This window comes from Doryrhamphus excisus, chromosome 2 (assembly GCF_030265055.1).
Source record: "Doryrhamphus excisus isolate RoL2022-K1 chromosome 2, RoL_Dexc_1.0, whole genome shotgun sequence".
Taxonomy (NCBI): Eukaryota; Metazoa; Chordata; class Actinopteri; order Syngnathiformes; family Syngnathidae; genus Doryrhamphus; species Doryrhamphus excisus.
In genome coordinates, this window is record NC_080467.1 from 1,132,806 (window position 1) to 1,153,772 (window position 20,967).

General features: G+C 40.3%; 1 protein-coding gene across 3 annotated transcripts in view; it reads left to right on the forward strand.

The window, feature by feature from the left end:
• The first annotated feature begins 203 nt into the window (after positions 1 to 203).
• Positions 204 to 20,967, forward strand: part of LOC131103432 (inositol polyphosphate-5-phosphatase A-like) — a 207,053-nt gene continuing 186,289 nt past the window's right edge. For 2 of the 3 annotated variants that reach the window (XM_058049722.1, XM_058049729.1), the window contains exon 1: positions 10,472 to 10,992. In XM_058049722.1, the coding sequence (XP_057905705.1) occupies positions 10,915 to 10,992 (78 nt within the window). In that variant the 5' untranslated portion in view covers positions 10,472 to 10,914. Of the gene's footprint in view, positions 305 to 10,471; positions 10,993 to 20,967 lie in introns of those variants that run through there. The other variant, XM_058049737.1, reaches the window with a different exon arrangement.

Genomic DNA, 20,967 nt, shown 5'->3' on the forward strand with positions numbered 1-20,967 from the left:
TCAGTAAGGTAACTGTTTTTTTCATCGCGATCTCCAACACTCATTTATCGTTCTTGGGTTGTCAAATAAATTCAGTCTAGAGAGAGTCAACTGTGATTGACAGGTGACCTGTGACCCTGAACACGTTAAATGGGAGAATACTGCCTTGTTTGTAAGACAGGAATTATAACTTCCGGTCCTGCGCTCTTATTTTGGAATATTCCACTTCCTGCTGGGAGGAAGTCGCAGCTGTATCTCTTTGCAATTGTAATTAATGCGGTTTAAAAGTCCAGCGTCTTCACAGCGAAGGTCTTTGACATTTTTTGTGAGTATCTTTTTGTTATTACAATATTTTTATTGGCATTTATTTTTTATTTTTGTTGCCTTTGTCACGCATTCAACAGCTCCACCGAGTCGTTACAACAGGCTGGTGAAACGTTTAAGTTCCACAGCTAAAACGGAAAAAAGACACCCCACTAAATTAGGAATAAACAGCTGGTTAGCTGGTTTCAACAGAAGTCATGCCACAATTCCTTTGTTTTTGTTTTTGTTTTGCAGGTGAACATACTTACTAGGACAAAAGAGCACTGATAAGTGGGAAATGAGTTTGATATTTAGATAAAATTCTCAGTGGGAATGCAATAAAATGCATTCCGTACTGAACTCAATGAAACGGAAATTAGGATTTTGGTTCCTTTCTTGTCATTTCCTCCCACAGCATATTAGTGAATATTGTCACGTCAAGAAATTAGTGATATTACAGTTTTTCCACCAACAATACCTCTGTTTCCCATCGCTTATACAAAAAAATACAAAGGTCTGGTAGAGTTCTTCTTTGTGGCTGTAAGATGAATTGCATGCACTTCATCACAAAGCAATTGAACTCTGCTGCCCTCTACTGGAATAAAGCAAGACTGCAAGTGCAATAGTGCTGCTTTGTAGGAGCCAGTCTACAATGTTGTGGTGCCTAGCACTGAAATAAATACCACAGCCTCCTGGGGGAGCAAAACATGATTAATTTTTTTTTTTTTTTGGTTCAGAATCCCCGGTGCCACCCTTGTTCACATCACATCCACTTTTCAAAATGTCACATCAAGCCAAGTCAACAAAAATAAATATACATCACAATATTCATCTTAGAGCACAAGTTTAAAAACAAACAAGTAGTTTAAAGGAGCAACCCAACCAGGATGGCACTGTGACCTGCTTTTATGTCTGTACTACTAGTACTATTCAGTATTACTGGTATAATGTATTCAATCTAGGCTGTGGTTAGCGCGCAGGCCACACACCTAGGGAACCGGCGTTCAATTCCACCCTCGGCTATCTCTGTGTGGAGTTTGCATGTTCTCCCCTGGTTTTATCCGGGTTTCCTCCCGCATTCCAAAAACATGCTAGGTTAATTAGCGACTCCAAATTGTCCATAGGTATGAATGTGAGTGTGAATGGTTGTTTGTCTATATGTGCCCGGGATAAAATAATGGAGTGGGGTCCCCCCCTCACCACACACACCAGTTCTGGACCGCCCCTCATGCGTGGACCCAGGACAAGATACTGACTTATTACTGCTAGTAACTTTCAGCATAGGCTGCACGGCGGCCGAGAGGTTAGCGTGCAGGCCACGCAGCTAGGAAACCCGAGTTCGATTCCACATTCGGGCATCTCTGTGTAGAGTTTGCATGTGTGGGTTTTCTCCGGGTACTCCGGTTTCCTACATTCCTCCACATTCCAAAAACATGCTAGGTTAATCGGCGACTCCAAATTGTCCATAGGTATGAATGTGAGTGTGAATGGTTGTTTGTCTATATGTGCCCTGTGATTGGCTGGCCACCAGTCCAGGGTGTACCCCGCCTCTCGCCCCAAGAAAGCTGGATTTTTTTTTATTTCAGAATACTGTACAGTGATTTGTGATGCCCTAAAAACATATTTCCAATGCATTTGATGTATTTTTGTATATTTTGAGGCATATTACACGTATTTTAGTCAACCATCTTGCATACAATATGTGTTTTTGCTGTACCACAGCGTTTGTTTCTCGGAGAGTTTCCACAAAAGACGATTCAGTTGTGATTCTCTACGAGTAAACATCTGCTGAGCCCAAGGTGGAACAACTTTGTCATCTTCAGTTGGGCCGTGGCACCGCTTCATGCCAATTATAAAGCTCTTTTCTTTTGGGACATTTACATAAGGCTGCGGAGAGCGCAGCACAGAGCCCGGCTTGTTTTCCATTCTGGCACCGCACGTTTCCTAGATACACTCCGGCCTGTTTTCAGCACCTTCATTAGCTTTAACGTGAAGCAAAAAAAAAACAAGCTAATCCTCTGAGTTTATATTTAGTACAGACCTCTCATTAAAGTGCGACACCCAGGGTCGCTCGCTTGACTTATTGCCAGTTATGGTTTTAATGAATTGAGGAGCGAGTGAGATGTCGCTTGGCCTTGTGCAGGGCAACCTGAACCGAGGTTTGGCTTTGTTGAGTCTAAAGCCTGGTTTTTTTGCCGTATACCCTGGAGATTTAGTTTTATAAAAAGCTTTTTGTTTATGACCAGTCTCCCCATGGTACTTCCGTGTATAACAGCAATAAAGCGTTCTGTGTAATTAGCGTGTCACCGCTAGTGACCCAATGAAGGACAAGTCCTTGGTAGTAATGACAGATTTGGGCTAAACCGTGTCTGAACAGGACCCGCCTGATCAAAATGTATTTGAGCTTCTCAAATATCTCATTCAACAAAAGTATTTTTAAGATATGAAGATATTTTGTACTATAAACTAAGGTTTTCAAAACTGTGTATTTGTAGTAAAATCTGATGTGTGTTTGTGTATGGACACCAATAACCGCAGTTTTACGTTACGATGACGTCACTTTGATGTCCTTTATCAGGCTAAAACCAATAAACCAGGGGTCTCAAACACGCGGCCCGCGGGCCAAATGTGGCCCGCAGGACACTAGTTTGAGGCCCCTGCCTTGATATGAAAGTTTAATGTTAGTGCGGCCCGCGGTATGGTATCATGTACCCAGAAAAAATTATTACGTTTGGTTAATGTTCATGTTAAAGGTTAAATAACTGTTAATAGTTATCCTCCCTATCCGTGTGGAAGTGGTAAGTTTTTGGCTATTTAAGTTGAAAGGAAATAACTTGGAGGCTACCGTTTAGGTCGCTAGCTCTCTAGTTTGCGAGTTAGCATGTGTCTCAAGACCCTGCAGTTGCGCAATATGTTGTAAATAAAAAGAGTATAAATGTGACTATAGTCGTGTTTTGTCATGTCTACAGGGCTCTAATAATGCTTTAATTTTAATCTGAAAAAAATAATTTGTCTACCCACCAACTATATGTGCTTTCTTAAGTTTTTATTATTTGCCGTTTTATTCTTATTATTATTATATTTATTTATTACTGATTGATTAATTTTCTTTGTTCTTGATTTGTTTATTTTTCATCTTATTTTGTGCAGAAAAATAAAAATTAAGATATTTGAGAACAGTGGAATGTTTGATCAGAGCTTTTCTTGTAGAAAATCGGAACCAAAGCACTGAAAAAGTTTGTATATTTTTCTGTTTTTAATAAAAAAAAATTTTTTTTTGAAAACCTGATGTGGCCCAGTCTCACCCAGACCCTAGCTCCAGTGGCCCCCAGGTAAATTGAGTTTGAGACCCCTGGTTCTCAACTGGTTTGTCTTTGGGACCCACCATCACCCGTCAATGACAAGCTAAGACCCAAAATGTGGATTTTTTTTTCAACTCAAAATTCGCAAATATCAGATTTTTAAAGGGCCACACAACATGAGCTTCTCCAGCGGATATCAGCAGCTGTGTGTCAGACGGATAGCACATAAACTGGGCCCATAAACATGGCACACTTCGTGGGGGGCGCAGCACAGACAAGACATCAAGACGCGTTCATGGACCTTGGACCATCACATTATTATTTTTTGCTCATGCATAGACCCGTGACCCTCTGAAAACAGCTCTGTGGCACACTTGTATGGTTGCGACCCGCCAGTTGAGAATCCCTACACTATACAGAAGGAAACCTCTGCTTGACAGTCGCAAACCTTTTTAAAGCTCGCTTTATTTCTACCTACTTGATTTCTAACAATAATAATGTTGTTTACGTTTGCTTGGCCTAACTTTTTTATTTTGATTTAGTATTTTACATTCTAAAAAAAAAGCTGTAAGTTTAAGCAAGGATCTTTCCCTTGCAGTAAAATGGGTTAGGCTATCAGCAACCTCGTTCAGAAAATAACTGACCTTTGTACCAGAAGAAAAATATGCTCCCAATTAATTGGTAAGGGAGGATTAAATGAGTCCGGCCGATATTATAAAACACCCGGTGGGAACTCCAAAATAGGCCTCATCGCAGTGGGATTCACTTTGGCTGGGGGGAGTGGAGGAGAAATATGTCAGAGATTGCAGGAAAGACTATCTTGGTCGAGTGACCCAACAGAAATAGCAGAACGGAATGAAGTGAAGGCCTCATCTTGGGATGTTTCTAACCTTTGATACCCATGTGTGTATTTGGGTCTCAGCTGGGTGGGCACTATGAGTTCCCCATATGTCAGTGCGACTAAGATACTGGATTTGGTGGTCCGCATGAGTCGCTGGTAAACTTCATTTTCTTGTTCCGCGGAGGACCTTGAATGGGTTCCGTTCTGAAGACCGCGTTGTAAGCTGAGTTCTAGATGAAGTCAGATCTTGTACCTAAATGATACCTAAATTAACACCTAAGTCGGTAATACTACGTACAATACTACGCCCTTGTATGTACAACAAGGGCCAACAAGTGGAATACTGAGGTGAACAAGGAAAATAACACCCGAGTTCCGTTGGGAAATCTTCTGACATTCCAAAATGAACAGGAGACACGCTGGGAATTCATTTGAAGCGTAATCGAGCACGACTTTGCTGCGCTGTGCTGCGCTGCGCTCTGCTGCGCTGTACAGCGAAGTGAGTCAATTTCTTTTGTGATTTCTGTACTTTATGTAGGGGCATGGTGGCCGAGTGGTTAGCGCGCAGGAGACCAAGACCAAGAGTTCAATTCCAACCTCAGGCATCTCTGTGTGGACTTTTCTGCGCTGCGCTACTCAGCCCCTTTTTCAAGTTCGATGATGCACAAGGCCAGGAGGAACTTGAAAATAAAATAAAATAAAATAAAATAAAATAAAATAAAATAAAATAAAATAAAATAAAATAAAATAAAATAAAATAAAATAAAATAAAATAAAATAAAATAAAATAAAATAAAATAAAATAAAATAAAATAAAATAAAATAAAATAAAATTAAATTAAATTAAATTAAATTAAATTAAATTAAATTAAATTTTAAAATTAAATATGTGCCCTGTGATTGGCTGCCGACCAGTCCAGGGTGTTCCCCCTGCCTCACGCCCGAAGACAGCTGGGATAGGCTCCAGCACCCCCGCGACCCTCGTGAGGATAAGCGGTACAAAATGAATGAATGAATGTCGTGTCACATTGGCTGCTTTGTTTTTGTTCAACTTCTTTCTCTTCTATCTGTGGTTATCTTGCACACTGGAAGGGGCGTTGCAAAGGAGGGAGAGACAGGTTTAGCGGGAGAACATGCAAATAAAATATCTTGGTCGAAGCACGGCTTCATTCTTGTTCTGACATAGAAATACCACCTAGTTTTTGCTTCTGTGGAAAACTGAGGTGAACAAGGAAAATAACACCTGAGTTCCATTGGGAAATCTTCTGACGTTCCAAAATGAACAGGAGACACGCTGGGAATTCATTTGAAGGTCACTTGAGTAATACAGACAAGAAATGCGTTCCTGAAAAGGGAAATACAAATTCCACGGGGTGTGTAATTGTTTGTATTCAAATAGTATGGAAATACTGCATCTGAGAGTACTCCTCTCCTCTTTTAAAGTACCGAGTCCATGTGGTCTATGCGAGTCTTATTCTGATTCTCGAGTAGAACAGCAGATGAAAGCCCGTGTTGACCATCTCACAGCTGCTTCCAAACGCAACACAAGAATGCAAGATTATTTTCCAGGTTTTGCTATTTTTAGACAAGTCTTTTTAAGTACTGGTGACATTGGGGGTCAAAGTTCACACTTGCTTGCAGTCAGGAATTCCAACAAAAAAATGCTTTCCATTTCCCAGAGTGAAGAAGGCGGAGCTATGGCCTGTGTGTAGAACCTCTTTATCAACACACACAACACACACACACACACACACATTTCCCTCTGGGATATCCTGCCTGCAACTAATGGTGTGTATTTACTGACCCTCAAGGAGCCTTCGTTGTTATCTCTGTGCACAGACTTCCACACATATTTGTCATCTGTTATTTTTTAGGTCTATTTCCTCTTGTTCTGCCTTCGAGCTATTTAATTACTGGGAATGAAAGTAGTACAGTGGCGGTATGCTAGACTTGGCAACAGACAAACTGGCTGGCCGGGATCCCTGGTGAAGTCAAAAGGACTCGATGACGATTATCAAGTCAGAAGTACAATTTGAATTTGTGGACGGGTTTCCCCTCTCGTGATTCCGATCATCCTGCCGGGCTGGCATTGAAAAAAAGCAGGTTAGCAAGTTATGCTGCCGAAACAGACTGCAGGAAGTCATCGAACACTGAAGTTTGGTTACAGAAAATGGCTATTGGACTCCTGTCAGCCTCTGTTTACTGCTATACAATATTTATTGTTTCTGTATTGGATTGATGGACAAATTTTTTAATTTTTTTTATTTTTATTTTTATTTTATTTTATTTTATTTTATTTTATTTTATTTTATTTTATTTTATTTTATTTAATTTTAATTTTAATTTTAATTTTAATTTTAATTTTAATTTTAATTTTAATTTTAATTTTAATTTTAATTTTAATTTTAATTTTAATTTTAATTTTAATTTTTAAACACCATGATAGAGAGTGTTGTGTCGAGGGACAACTGTACTCTACAGCCTAGGTCCCCAAACTGAGGTCCACGTACCCAAAAAAAAAAATGAAAAACTACATTAGCATTGAATACTGAGAGTTACATGATGTTCCTGAATGTCTCATGTGAACAACAGTGGTCGAGTGCAGAAGAAGGGAGACATTGAGACTCGAAGTGAGTCAATTTCTTGATTGATTTTTGTACTTTATGTAGGGGCATGGCGGCCGAGTGGATGGACACATTTTTAAATATTTTTATTTTTATTTTTATTTTTATTTTTATTTTTATTTTTATTTTTATTTTTATTTTTATTTTTATTTTTATTTTTATTTTTATTTTTATTTTTATTTTTATTTTTATTTTTATTTTTATTTTTATTTTTATTTTTATTTTTATTTTTATTTTTATTTTTATTTTTAAAACACCATGATAGAGAGTGATGTGTCGAGGGACAACTGTACTCTACAGCCTAGGTCCCCAAGCTGAGGTCCACGTACCCCCCCCCCCAAAAAAATGAAAAACTACATTAGCATTGAATACTGAGAGTTACATGATGTTCCTGAATGTCTCATGTGAACAACAGTGGTCGAGTGCAGAAGAAGGGAGACATTGAGACTCGAAGTGAGTCAATTTCTTGATTGATTTTTGTACTTTATGTAGGGGCATGGCGGCCGAGTGGTTAGCGCGCAGGAGACCGGAGTTCAATTCCACAATCAGGCATCTCTGTGTGGACTTTTCATAACCTTAATTAAGGAAATAACAATTTTTTTGTTTTGCAGTTATCATGTTATTTCGCTAAATTAAACACGGGAAATATGATTGATGAAACCGGAACCGGTTCCAAGCGTAATAGAGCACGACTTCCCTTTAGCAGGTAGGTAGGTGTCCTGCAGACAGGTGGGATCAAAAGGAAGCCAGACCTGCCCCCCAAAACCTTGTAGAGCTACAACACTGAAGAGGCAGCCGGTTTTCACCTTGTGAACGTTTTTTTCTGTATCGAATTTGCATAATACATCATTTTCAAGCGTCTCAGTCGCAGTCAGTCACACGTGCGCACACACACACACACACACACACACACACACACACACTCCAATGCCAGAGACAGCTGTGAGTACACGCTTTGGTAGTAATTGCTGAGGTACTCCCCTTCCTTGATGCCTGATTGCATGCACACAAATAATGATGCTATTACCGTAACAAATCCATGAGCACGTGTGGATGTGACGTAACAAATACGTAGATTCAAATTAAACACTATAATGCTTGTAATGTACATCTCATTCCACTGCATCATTGGAAACCAAAACACGACGACTCCATCAGACTTAATCAATACCGAGAGCTCAATATCTCTGTTGACCTCATCCGTCCTCATCGGGAGCTCATTGTGCTGGCATCCGGTGTGTCATATTCCTGCCTTAAGCGGTTGACCTCCAGCTACCTTTAGCTTGAAGTGGGTTATTTTTGGTTCCGAGCTTCCTTAGAATCACCAGGGGAGCTCTGATGAGTCTGCATGAAAAGCATGTCTGATGGTCTTTGAATGACGCCACATGTTGAGGTTCACGTGCAAATGGTGACGTGAGGCCCGAGAACTAGGGTTAGGGTTATTTGAAATATTCAACCATGTACTGTAAACCCTCTAAGATTGAACCCAATCTGTTCCAAAACATGTCATGCTCCAGTTTATAGTAGTGTTTTTTTTTTAAATAACTAGTTGTCATTAAGAATATGTAAATGAAAGAATCTGTTCTAGGGTTTAACCTGTCATCATAAAACATGTAATAACTACAGGAAATGGTTTCAGCAATGGTGTGCATTCAGGGCCAGCAAGGCCTTCTCTGCTGGCCTAATCACTAGTGATGTGTTGATCGATACTGAAATACTCATTTTTTATCGCTTATCCTCACGAGGGTTGCTGTGGTGCTGCAGCCTATCCCAGCTGTCTTCTGGCGAGAGGCGGGGTACACCCTGGACTGGTCGCCAGCCAATCACAGGGCAGATATAGACAAACAACCATTCACACTCACATTCATACCTATGGACAATTTGGAGTGGCTAATTAACCTAGCATGTTTTTGGAATGTGGAGGAATGTAGGAAACCGGAGTACACGGAGAAAACCCACACATGCAAACTCTACACAGAGATGCCCGAATGTGGAATCGAACTCGGGTCTCCTAGCTGCGTGGCCTGCACGCTAACCTCTCGTTGCTGAAAGTTACTAGCAGTAATAAGTCAGGGATATTGGCAGGGCCGTTGACAGGGGTGGGAGAAAGGGGTATCTTGTCCTGGGCCCACACATGAGGGGGGGCCCAGAACTGGTGTGTGTGGCGAGGGGGGGACCCCACTCCATTATTTTATCCCGTTTTTTTTATGTTTTTTTATACATCTTTTTGCACAAAGAGGTGATAATGCAACTTCACAATAGCATCAAGATTGGTGCTGTTTTAAGCCAAAACAAAAACATTGATGCATTGACTAGAAATTTTATGTTTTATGTTTTATAATAATAATGTTTACACCTTCAAAGACTGCCAGTCTTATGTTTTGGGTCTATGGAAAGGTTGTTCAAGCAAATGAAAGCTCAATTATAGTTTTCATCCTGCAGCCCAACATGTTAAAACAAGCACATCAGATCAGGCTCATTCCACTGTCTGTTGAAACAGCTTGAACATGACGTGGTAAGTGTCCTCATCATCATAAATTCATAAAAAAAAATGTAAAAAAAAAAGTGGTGTTGGTGGAAAATAGCTACACACACAGACGGAAACAGAATGTTTGGCTGATTAGCCGGCCGTGGAAATAGTAACAGAGCTGTATCAACGTCTTGTATATATATGGGGCAGCTGCAACAATAGAGCAGCTGATTGAAAGCACAGATGTTATAAATGTAAGTCTATTTGTCAGTATCCAAATACAGGTGCTTCTCGGGTTATGTGGTTCAGATGTTGCAAATGCGCTCCTACAAATGAATTCAAATCGTACATTTTCATCCATAAATACTAAACTCCCTTGAGAACTAGTTACGGCACGTGCGGTGAATGAATACATGCAGCAAGTATTGCCTCATTCACAGCTACACCAAGTGAATAATATTGCTTATGAGTTGACTTTTTGCACTTGAATATGTCTCCCGAGTGTAAGGCAGGTCATCACCATGGAGGTGAAAATGAACATTCAGGAGAAACACCCACCAACCGCACTAACCTGTTTGGCGCAACCATCATTAAGAATAGTTATTGTATTCTTCAGCATGTTTATGCATCTTCAAGTATGAAAGCGACAGTAATAACTAAGCAGTGTAGTGGTCTTGTTATTGGCTGGAAGGTCAGAATCAATTTAATCAATTTGAGCTTTACTCTCTGTTATGCTATTTTTGTTCATCATGGATCATCAGATTAGATTTTGAACAGATTAAATGTGATAAAAGTGTATTTATTTGAGTCAATTTCCATTCTCATGATGCTTCCCTGCGTATACTGTATTACCAATAACAACCAATAGACCAATTGAAAATTGAACAGCTGTGTTTATGGTGCGCTGGCCCTTTAAGAAAGCCCCGAGTTTCTCATTGGCACCGTGACGTCAGAGCAGTGCGGGACTCCAGCCTATAGCTCGTGAACACTGAAGGCAATGGTCGTGGTTGGAGTCCTGCTTCACGAGGGACACTTTTACACTGTTCCACGCGAGGAGAGGCTCTCGTGGTTGAAATGAACCAGACCCCACAGGCTCCCGCCGCGGATTAAATCGGAAACTTTTTAAGATGGAAGCAAGAAAGTAGCGCAAAGAGCCAGCACCCGAACCGCCGTCGCCGACGGACCTTGTACTGCAGAGCAACTCCTCGTAGATGCACGGCTGCTGCTGAAAAATATGCTCCGACCGAGCCGCCTCAGCCCCGGCTTCAGTCGCGAATTCCCCGTCTTTTAAGCAGTTTTCTGAGACGTTCGCTTGCATTCCCTGGTTTAGCCCCCCACCCTGCTTCTTACCTGTCAAGTTCGCCGTCCAAGTCCTCGACTCACCTGCGGGAGAGAATGGCTGGGAAGATGACAGCAGCGCAAGGCACCGGAATACTGCTGGTGACAGCCAACGTTGGCTCCCTCTTCGAGGATGTGAGTTCCTCCGTTTGTGGGGTTTCTTCACCAGCGCGGCGCTGGTGAATCTTGCGTATTTGACGTTTGGAAATGTTGTTGTTTTTTTTAACGCGCTATTCCTTCAACGTTCCATCTTGTCACGACTTGCGCGTTTCAAGTCGCGCGCGGTAGCCTAAACAGCAACAGTCTCGCGCATAAACACGCGAGGCTGTCACGTTGAGCACGAGCATACGCGCAGTTTCCTGTTGTGTATTCTATGACCCACTTTACCCCGTGCATTGCGGCTCTGCTCTGTATTAATTATGAATAAGTGTGATCTAGTCGATCTACTACGATCAACACAGGCCCACGTTGTCTGGTAGTCAGCCCGAACTCCTCCTCATCACAGCAAACCTAAACCTAAACCTAAACCTAAGCCTACACAGGCATGAAGTGTTCTCCGCTGATATTGTGCTAACTTCCAAGCAGCATTACACAATATGACTTTTGTGCAACTCACAGTGAAACATACTGCAAAGTGGTGGTGTGTCCTGAGATTAAGAACAACCATGGTACTTCCAAAGTAGAATGCCTCTCAGATGGAACAATTCGGAATTCAACCAACATATGTCACGTCATATGTCAAATGACTTCCACATACAGTATGGATTTATATGTACTATCCACTAATAAAGGATAATGTTAGATGATCCAAGCACGACACAAATATGGTGCATTCAAGGACCGCTGAACAAAGTGTGAAACTTCATGCCTGTTGAAAAAAAAAACAATATTGGGTGCTAAATGAATGGCTACATGAATGAAAATAGAAATACGACACTCAGAAGACTCATTTAACTAGCTAGCTTTTTTTTTTAGCTACAATGGCCACTCTGTGTCAGCAATGATGATACAATAGCCACTGCAGAAAAAAATAACTCTAATAACGTCCATAGTACGTTCTTTTTATGTCTAATAGGACTTATTGTCTCTTATCATGTTTACTATATTGGGTAATATGAGTGAAAAGGTTGCTATGGGATGCTATTTCATGTCTAGAGGGCTCTAATAAGATTAAGATCCATATTTAGAAGGTCGTAAACAGGTTTTCTATGCTGTATGAAAATAGTCCATTAACAAATAAAGAATCCGAAAGAATCGGCAGAAATTCACTTATCACGCTTGGGTCTCAAACCAATTAACCGACAAAAACGAGGGATTACTGTGTACAGTATCAGCCACCCAACAGTATCGGACGATTTCTGTGAAAAATCATGCATATGCTGATAAATGCTTTTCCGTGCTGATCCCAAAAGCCGATCAATCGCCTATGGCCGGTACTATTACTATTACTAGCCCGCAGCGATCCTTTCATGCAGTGTGGTGTTTTGCCCTAACTAACGTCTTGGGCAACATCATCCCCTCACTTTCCTTCAAAACAATAATGATCTGCTGTGTGGAACTTAACTATGGCCGTTAAAAATTAGCATGTTGAATAGATTCTAAAGGGTATTTGAAGAACAAACAGGTGACAAAATATGTGTTGTGGTGTGATCATTAGTCAAACAGCAGCTAACCTAGCCATGCGGCCAACACTCGCCCGTATGTGTAACCTGAAAAATAATTGAATTCATCGGAGGAGAAAGTCTCCTTAAGGAACGTGTCTCATCCTCGGTAAGTTTCAAGATGATCGTTATCAGAATCGGCAGCATAAATCCCTGATCCGAGCATCCCTAATATATTTGACTTGTATTATCACGTACTGTATTTGTAAATTATTACTGATCCTGGTCCTTGAATGCATCACAGTCATGTGCTATGAGACGCAAAAGTGACACAAAACATAACTTTCTGCTGCCACAGTTGAATAAATCCACCAAATATAAGACAAACCGTTGTATTGTTGACACACATTCTTTGCCGGTCTAAGCCATTTAACGTCAGGAGACGTCAACCCTTTTGAAGTCATCTTGGTTTCAGTCTCCAAAAGTCTGTTGACTAGATTTGTTCATCGCTTTCTTGAAAAATGATTATCTAGTGGGGTCTGATTACTCACTAAATATTGCGACAATGTCGCTACGTTGGCAACACTCATCCTTTCTGCTACATCTTCTTTCTCTTTCAGAACAGGTGTGTATGAGGTGTGTTAACCAATAGAGTTATGTATGGTATTAAACATGAATGCTAATGTAATGTATCTTGTAACGTCCACCATTTAAACCAGGGGTGTCCAAAGTGAGTACTAGGGGATATTTATAGCACACGTTTTTTTTATAGGCCGTGTCACATTCTAAAAATTTGATTAAAACAAGACAATTAAATCAAAAAAATGGAAAAAGAGCAGTACTTTTACAACCATAAGGACGAAATATTAAGATTAAAGCCAAAATAAGAGAAAGAAATTTGAATATTAAAGACTAAAATATGTCCTTTTGAGTGTTGGCATAATAATCCATAATTGAACTGGTGTCTTTGTTCCATATTTTCACTTTTTTAAGTTATTATTGATTATCAAAAAAGATATTCAAGCACATGAGCTTTGACTTTGGAAAAAAAGAGATCAACATTTTTTCGGGTATGTTGCAGATCAAACCACTCACTGTTAATGTTTGGCTCATCGTGATTTGGTCCGTCGAGGGCAGGGGTGGGCAAACTACGGCTCGGGAGCCACATGCGGCCCACTAAGCGCTTGCATCCGGCCCGCCAGTTGCTTAGTATTTCAATGTTTAACAGACAAACTGACAACATGACTTGCAAGTCGGATGTCTTATTTAGTAAAAAAAACAAAAAAACAAAACTTTAAAATTAAATAGTATAGCTGATAGTATAACACTTTTACAGATAAAATTAGACAAATAATTCAAGGAAAATTATAAGCATAAAATAGTGTGTGTGTGTACCGGACAATTTTGTTAACTCAATGCGGCCCACGAGTCAAAATATTTGCCCACCCCTGGTTTTTAATTAATTAAAAAACTGATTAATCAAAACAACAAGCTTCAGATTAATCGACAAAGAAAATAATTAATATAGTGACATCCTGTCTTCTTTCGGTCTTTCGCGTCTTGACAACCCAATTACACTAAATCTTAGCAGTAAGTAGTATTTTGTCAAATGCTTGAAACTCTTAGTGTCACTTTCAGTGTTGCGCTCACCGAGTGTTCCCTTTTGCCACACAAGGGAAGAGCTCTCCTTCTCTGGCCTATAAATATCCTGCCTCTCAACACAGCGTTGGATGTCTCATGGATTTTTCTCCCCCAGACTTTGAACAGGCTCGGGCAAATTGTCCATGAGAATGTTTGTTTGTGTTGCTCCTTCTTACTGGCACTAGTGAGTGTGCTTGTGTTCGTAGCTTCCTGTGTCGGTACCCCGTAAGTTGCAGTTGAATGAAGTCTTTGTGACTGGGATTCTAAATTTAGGTCTGCCGTTGAGAAGTGTCATGTGAGAGACCCTGGTCTCAAAGATGCAATATGGAAGCCGTGTGGCTACTGAATTTGGTTGGCTCTTCAAATGGAATTTGAATTGTTTAATGTGTACATTGGGAATGATGCTTGTCCGTGTTTACCGTCATAAAAATGTAAACATCCACCTTTTAAGATGGAGCAGTGCTGTGTTTGGACAAGAAAGTACCACGCTGACCGTATTCATTTGCTGCAGGAAATAACTTTGATGCCCTGGAGCAATGTTAAACAAGGACCGATCAATACGTTTAGTGTCAGGTTTAGTCTAAGCCAGGGGTGGGCAAACTTTTTGACTCGCGGGCCGCATTGATATAACAAAATTTCCGGGGGGGGGGCAGACTATATATTTTACACGTAACAGTCCACCTGGTATTATTGTATCTGTAAAATTGTCATGCAATCTGCTATTATTATTTATTATTTTATATTTATATTTAAATATTTAAAAAATAATAAAATATTATAATAATTAAAATAAAATTAAAATAATAATTATTATATTATTATGTTAAATATGCAAATATAACTTATATATAATTAATATAATAATTAGCATTAATATAATAAATATATCATAATAGTTATAATAATAATATAATAATTATTATTTTAATTTTTATTATTATTATGTGATTGTGTCTCTTTTTTCAGGAGCACTTTGTAAACAACAGACCATGTCAAACAACGAAATTGATACAACCATCAAAAGGTTGGCTCAGGCCATGATGCCAGGTTGTATGTTGACTTTAAATTAAATACTTTTGAAAGATTGGGCGGGACGTATTCAAACACTTGGCGGGCCGGATGTGGCCCCCGGGCCGTAGTTTGCCCACCCCTGGTCTAAGCTTTCTGAAACCACCGAATGCTCAGCGTTTAGAAATACACATACTACTGACATTTCCATGCCTAAACATCTGCATTGCACACTTTGCTCTTGAAGTTCCTTCCATGATGTCATAGTTATTTTTAGCACTTTTCCTAAACTGAAATATGAAAAGTTATGGATTGAATGCGCCTCAAAAAAAAGCCTCAAGATTGTGTTTTCTGAAACAAACTTGACTTGTGTTGTTGTTGCTGCACGGTGTTCGAGTGGTTAGCGCGCAGGCCACACAGCTAGGGGACCCGGGTTCGATTCCACCCTCTGCCCTTCTCTGTGTGGAGTTTTCTCCGGGTACTCCGGTTTCCTCCCACATTCCAAAAACATGCTAGGTTATAGTTAGCGACTCCAAATTGTCCATAGGTATGAATGTGAGTGTGAATGGTTGTTTGTTTATACGTATGTGTCCTGTGATTGGCTGGCCACCAGTCCAGGGTGTACCCCGCCTCTCGCCTGAAGACAGCTAGGATAGGCTCCAGCACGCCCGCGACCCTCATGAGGATAAACTGTATAGAAAATGTATGAATGAATGATCCTATACTGCTATTGCAGCTCTTATTTTGAATAATAATATTTAGAAGTATGTTTGTAATGATGATCTTTTGTCGAGCCCAGGTGTGTCCTGTTGTGTAATTAATTTAGTAATTAGTCTGTGTATTTAGTTCCCAGCCTTCTATTTGTGTTGCCAGGTACTATGAAACCCTTTTCGAGCAGCATTCCACCATTGCCCCTGTTGCTTCCCTACACTTGAGTCCACTTTGCCCCACATCTTGACTGCGACACAACAGGTTGAATGGGATTTGTTGGTGGCCTATATGTAGGAACACGCTAAATGTGCAAAAAGCCAGCGATGATGCTACCTAGCGAGGACAAGCGGCGCACATCAGAAGATGGATTCATGGATTTTCCCAGTCATAGTTTGCCTACAACACCGTTAGCGCCTGTTTATAAAACACTCAACTGACTTAAAGACTTAAAACTGTAACTAAATGCTTTGTATGACATGTTAAATTATGTTTTCGTTTCTTTGCCAAATACTTTTTCAGTATGTTGCTGCAGGAATGGAAAAGCTTATGAAACAAAGATCAACTGATGAGGACATTTTGGTGTTCTCACTGGCTTACTGTCTTCCAAACAGGCGTAAGAAAATGAGATGCTTGCGGAATGAGTTTAAAATAGTGTCACTGTTTGTCAAACATAAACAAAAAAACTACAAAACTGTGTCACTTATTTTGTACTACGGCTGTTTATACTTGAAACTGTTTGTTTTAAGATATTATTGCAAATGCGGGCCATGAGAGTGGCTGCGTACAGGGCTTTTGCTACATGTACGGCAAACACAGTGCATACTTTCTTGTTTTTTTTTTTTACCATTCACACATTAATGTCACACCTAGTCACGCCTATGGTGCCTTCACTGACCTTATAGTGCTGCTTATACAGTAAACCTCGCATATATCGGACTCGGATATATCGGAAATTCGCTCACAACGGACAGATAAAAAAGAACCGATTTTTCTGTAATGCATTTCCAATAAAAATTCATTGCATATATCGGATTTTTTATAACGGATTTCGCCTATTTCGGACAAAATCTCCAGTCCCGTTCCAATGCATTTCCATTAAATTTCCCTGGCATATATCGGATGGCCGCATTGTGGCGCTCCGATTCGCCGAATCGTGACAGGCCGCTATACGACGTCATTTGCAGCGTTTGCAGCGTTGCCTGCGCGTCCAGGTACATTGGAAACATAGTCAAGGAAGTGCCTTTTTATAACGGATAAAATCCCATTTACGCATATACCGGATATAAATCCGATATATGCGTAAAACGGACATTTTCCGGTATACGCATATAACGGATTTCGCTTATATCGGACAAAACCAATGGGAACAATTGAATCCGATATATCCGAGGTTTACTGTAGAAACGTGTTACTGCTAAGCCAGTCCATTGCTATATAGCACCTTTTTTTCCAGTGACTTTGTTTAATTTGTTGGCACTGAAACCGAAGCCACAGCCAGGAGCTTAAGACTTCGGATCTTAAGCACCAAAATGAAAAAAAAACAAAAAATAACAAAATAGTTTTGAATGATGAATCATCAAATCCATCCATCCATCCATCAAAATATTTTCCATGCCACTTATCCTTACTAGGGTTGCGGGTATGCTAGAGCCTATCCCAGCTGTCTGAGGGCAAGAGGCAGGGTACACCCTGAACTGGACATTTACCTATATTAGCACTCATTATTAAAAATTATAACCATCTTGGAGTGAATGCGATGCATGCTGAATTTTGAGTATGCAGGGATTCACACTAGGTGTGTTTGTACAACTGATAAAGAGTTTGTGACATTTTTTTGCATTCTCATATATTCCAGCATTCATTCTAAAAAAAAAAAAAAATGAAGTAGGTCACTGAAATATTCATTGAATCCCATGAATAATATTGTGTGCGATTACGTGCATTCATGTGTGCGGGGGTTCCTCTCACTGTCTTAGCTCCACTGCCCTTTGCAGACGGTTATCACTGGGGCTTCCACCACCAACAATAAAGTTTCCCCTGCGGACAACTCAAGACAATACAAACCCTCTGTTTGACACTCCATCTCCTCAAAACGGCTATTTATAGATATCTGCTAGGACCATACGATATCTTTGTCTTAGACATCCTACGACATATTCGCAGTGCTGTCGGGAAAATGATTCCATTGTCTGCAGCCTGATGAACTTTGACAATAGGGGTGTAAGCCTACATTACCACCAACACTGACAATGTTCAGGTCATCTCTTATTTTAAGATTTACCTTCTTCAGTGCTGGAATTACTATAGACCAGGGGTCGGCAACCTTTACTATGAAAAGAGCCATTTCACCCACTTGCCCACTAAAGAAAAATAGCCTGGAGCCGCAAAACGTTGTATGTTTAAAACAACATTGGAGGGAAAAAAAAGACGAGTTGGAGTACTCTCGCTAGTACTGGAGATAAACTTTTGTTTTTAAATGAGCTCTAATTTATTTTTTAGAATCGTCAAATAACTCATTAATAATAATTAATAACTCAAATAACTCAAAGTATTACTCATTTCCCTTCATGTTAACCTGTCAGAGAGAACTGGATAGCATCCTGTCTGCTCATTCAGTCACCAGTCAGAACTCAGTCAGGATGCATTCATGGTCTCACACAAAGTTGGATTTTTGTAAACTCATAACAAAGACGTGCATTTTCACCACACGGGTGCTAAAAAATATTCAAGCATTGCAAAGGGAGCCGCAACAAAGAGGCTGGAGAGCCACATGCGGCTCTGGAGCCGCGGGTTGCTGACCCCTGCTATAGACAAAAAGAGTGTAATATGTTGACCCGACTTGAGGAAACACCTTTTCTAGCCTGCCTGACAACCAGGTTGAAGGCTACACTGTGACTTTCTACCTAATTGGGGTTGCAGCTAATGATTAGTTTCTTAGTTGATTAATATGAAGCTAGTTGTTTCGAGTAATCTGGTAATTGATATCAGTGTCAAATTAAATTGCACATGGGGTTCCAGGCCAAACTGGGACAGTTCAGCTGTCAAATTGACAGATTACGAGTTTTCCGGCATACTTTGTTGAAGTTAAAATGATGCCTTACGCCTTTGTTGTTATTTTGTATAGACTGATTGGAATAGTTTTTATTGTTTTTAATTCCTGTGCAGTGAAATTGTTGTTTTTTAGTAAGAATGGTTGTGCAGTTTGTGCTTGAGTATAATATTGCGGCCACTTTGACATTTGTGACGTCAGATTTTTTTGTTGAGGTCCTCGATGTGAGCCATCTCATATTTTCCAACAATTCTCTAGGCCAAATGAGATTACCTGACACCTACGATGCACAACATGGACCAAATCAATATGAACCTAACACATAATTAGCTGATTTGGTCTGCAAAGTATCAGAACACAGGCCAAAATATCCATCACTGTGTTCCACATTCAAATCTGTGTGAATGTCGTTTTGCCTAAAAGACAAAAATAGTTCACTTTTATTGCAAATGTTGGTCCAGGAGAGGGCTCTGTGTCTAAAAATAGACATTTTTATAGCCGCGTGAACTACTATTCCATATAATTTGCTGGTGGTCCTAGAAAGTACTCCCCGCGCAAAGCCTCCTATTTACTGCCTGTTGCCAAGCATCCTTCATCCTGCATTACCAGTAGAAACCTTGTTAAAGGTCTTGTGTAAAAGTCTTAGTATGTTCCTCCCCAAGCCCTTTTTTTTTTTTAATATGTTGGCATTGTAGAAACACCCATCGTTACTGTACCATGGAAGCGCTGTGGCGGCACAGAAGATGTAATGTACTAGGAAACCATTTCAAGCGCTCCAATTCACATAAAACTGACAGATGCAAAACAGGAGAGTTTTTACAAGGTCTGGCATTTGCTTTAGTGCTTCTGGCTTTTAAAGAGGAAAACTATTAGATTGTTTTATATTAATGTGGGACATCCTCATTGCAAGTCAGGGCATTGAACTTTTTAAGTTGTAGACAATTGACCACATGATGTGTTAGCAAGGAACTAAAGAACAATGTTGGTTGCTCTTTTTATTGTACATTCTTGGGACTGTACAGAGTTGTAACGACGCGCCATTCATTCATTTTCTACCGCTTTTTCCTCACGAGGGTCGCGGGGGTGCTGGAGCCTATCCCAGCTGTCTTCGGGCGTAAGGCGGGGTACACCCTAGACTGGTCGCCAGCCAATCACAGGGCACATATAGACAAACAACCATTCACACTCACATTCATACCTATGGACAATTTAGAGTCACCAATTAACCTAGCATGTTTTTGGAATGTGGGAGGAAACCGGAGTACCCGGAGAAAACCCACGCATGCACGGGGAGAACATGCAATTTCCACACAGAGATGCCCGAGGGTGGAATTGAACCCTGGTCTCCTAGCTGTGAGGTCTGCGCGCTAACCCCTAGACCACCGTGCCGCCGCCATTCATTCAGTCAGATCATTATAATGTGTCTGTGAGCCAGAGTGATGCAAAAGTCAATCTGTGGTGGTCCAAATTCATCTGTGGTCTGTCATTTTACCCAAATCCAAAGTGAGTCAATTAGTAGATGAGTTCTATAAGTTTTTGAGCCTTGTTTTCTGTAAATGCATAGAGGTTAAATGGCATACAAAACCATTTCCATATGATCCATATGAGTGTTTGTATTGAGCTGGACCGGTGCATAAACACGGAGCAGCATGAAAGCTGAACTAAAAAACCCTTTCCATCGTCACCACACGTTGGAGTTTGGGGCCTCCCGAGATGGGAAGCGCTCTTCAAAAGCTCGACGAAGTAGAGCAGGCTTTTTATGTCGAATATATGACAACCTAGTTTTATGCCACTTTCACTTCCTAGCTAAATAATGCACGAGTTCCCAAGTCTGTCTGTTTTTACAGATGTGATTTTTACAGTGTGAGCCAACCTTCTTTCCTCATGTCGGATTGATTATTGGGAAGCTGCATAAAAATTAAGTCATTATGATGCCAATGGTCGACATTTGCATTTATGGTGGGGAAAAAACATCTAAACAAGTGTGGCTTGTTGTGAACCAGAGATAAAGCATAGCTAAACAAAATGTCAACATCTGGTGATGTGGTGATAAACTATGGATGCTAAAAATAAAACGAGCAGGTGAAATTGACTGTTAAT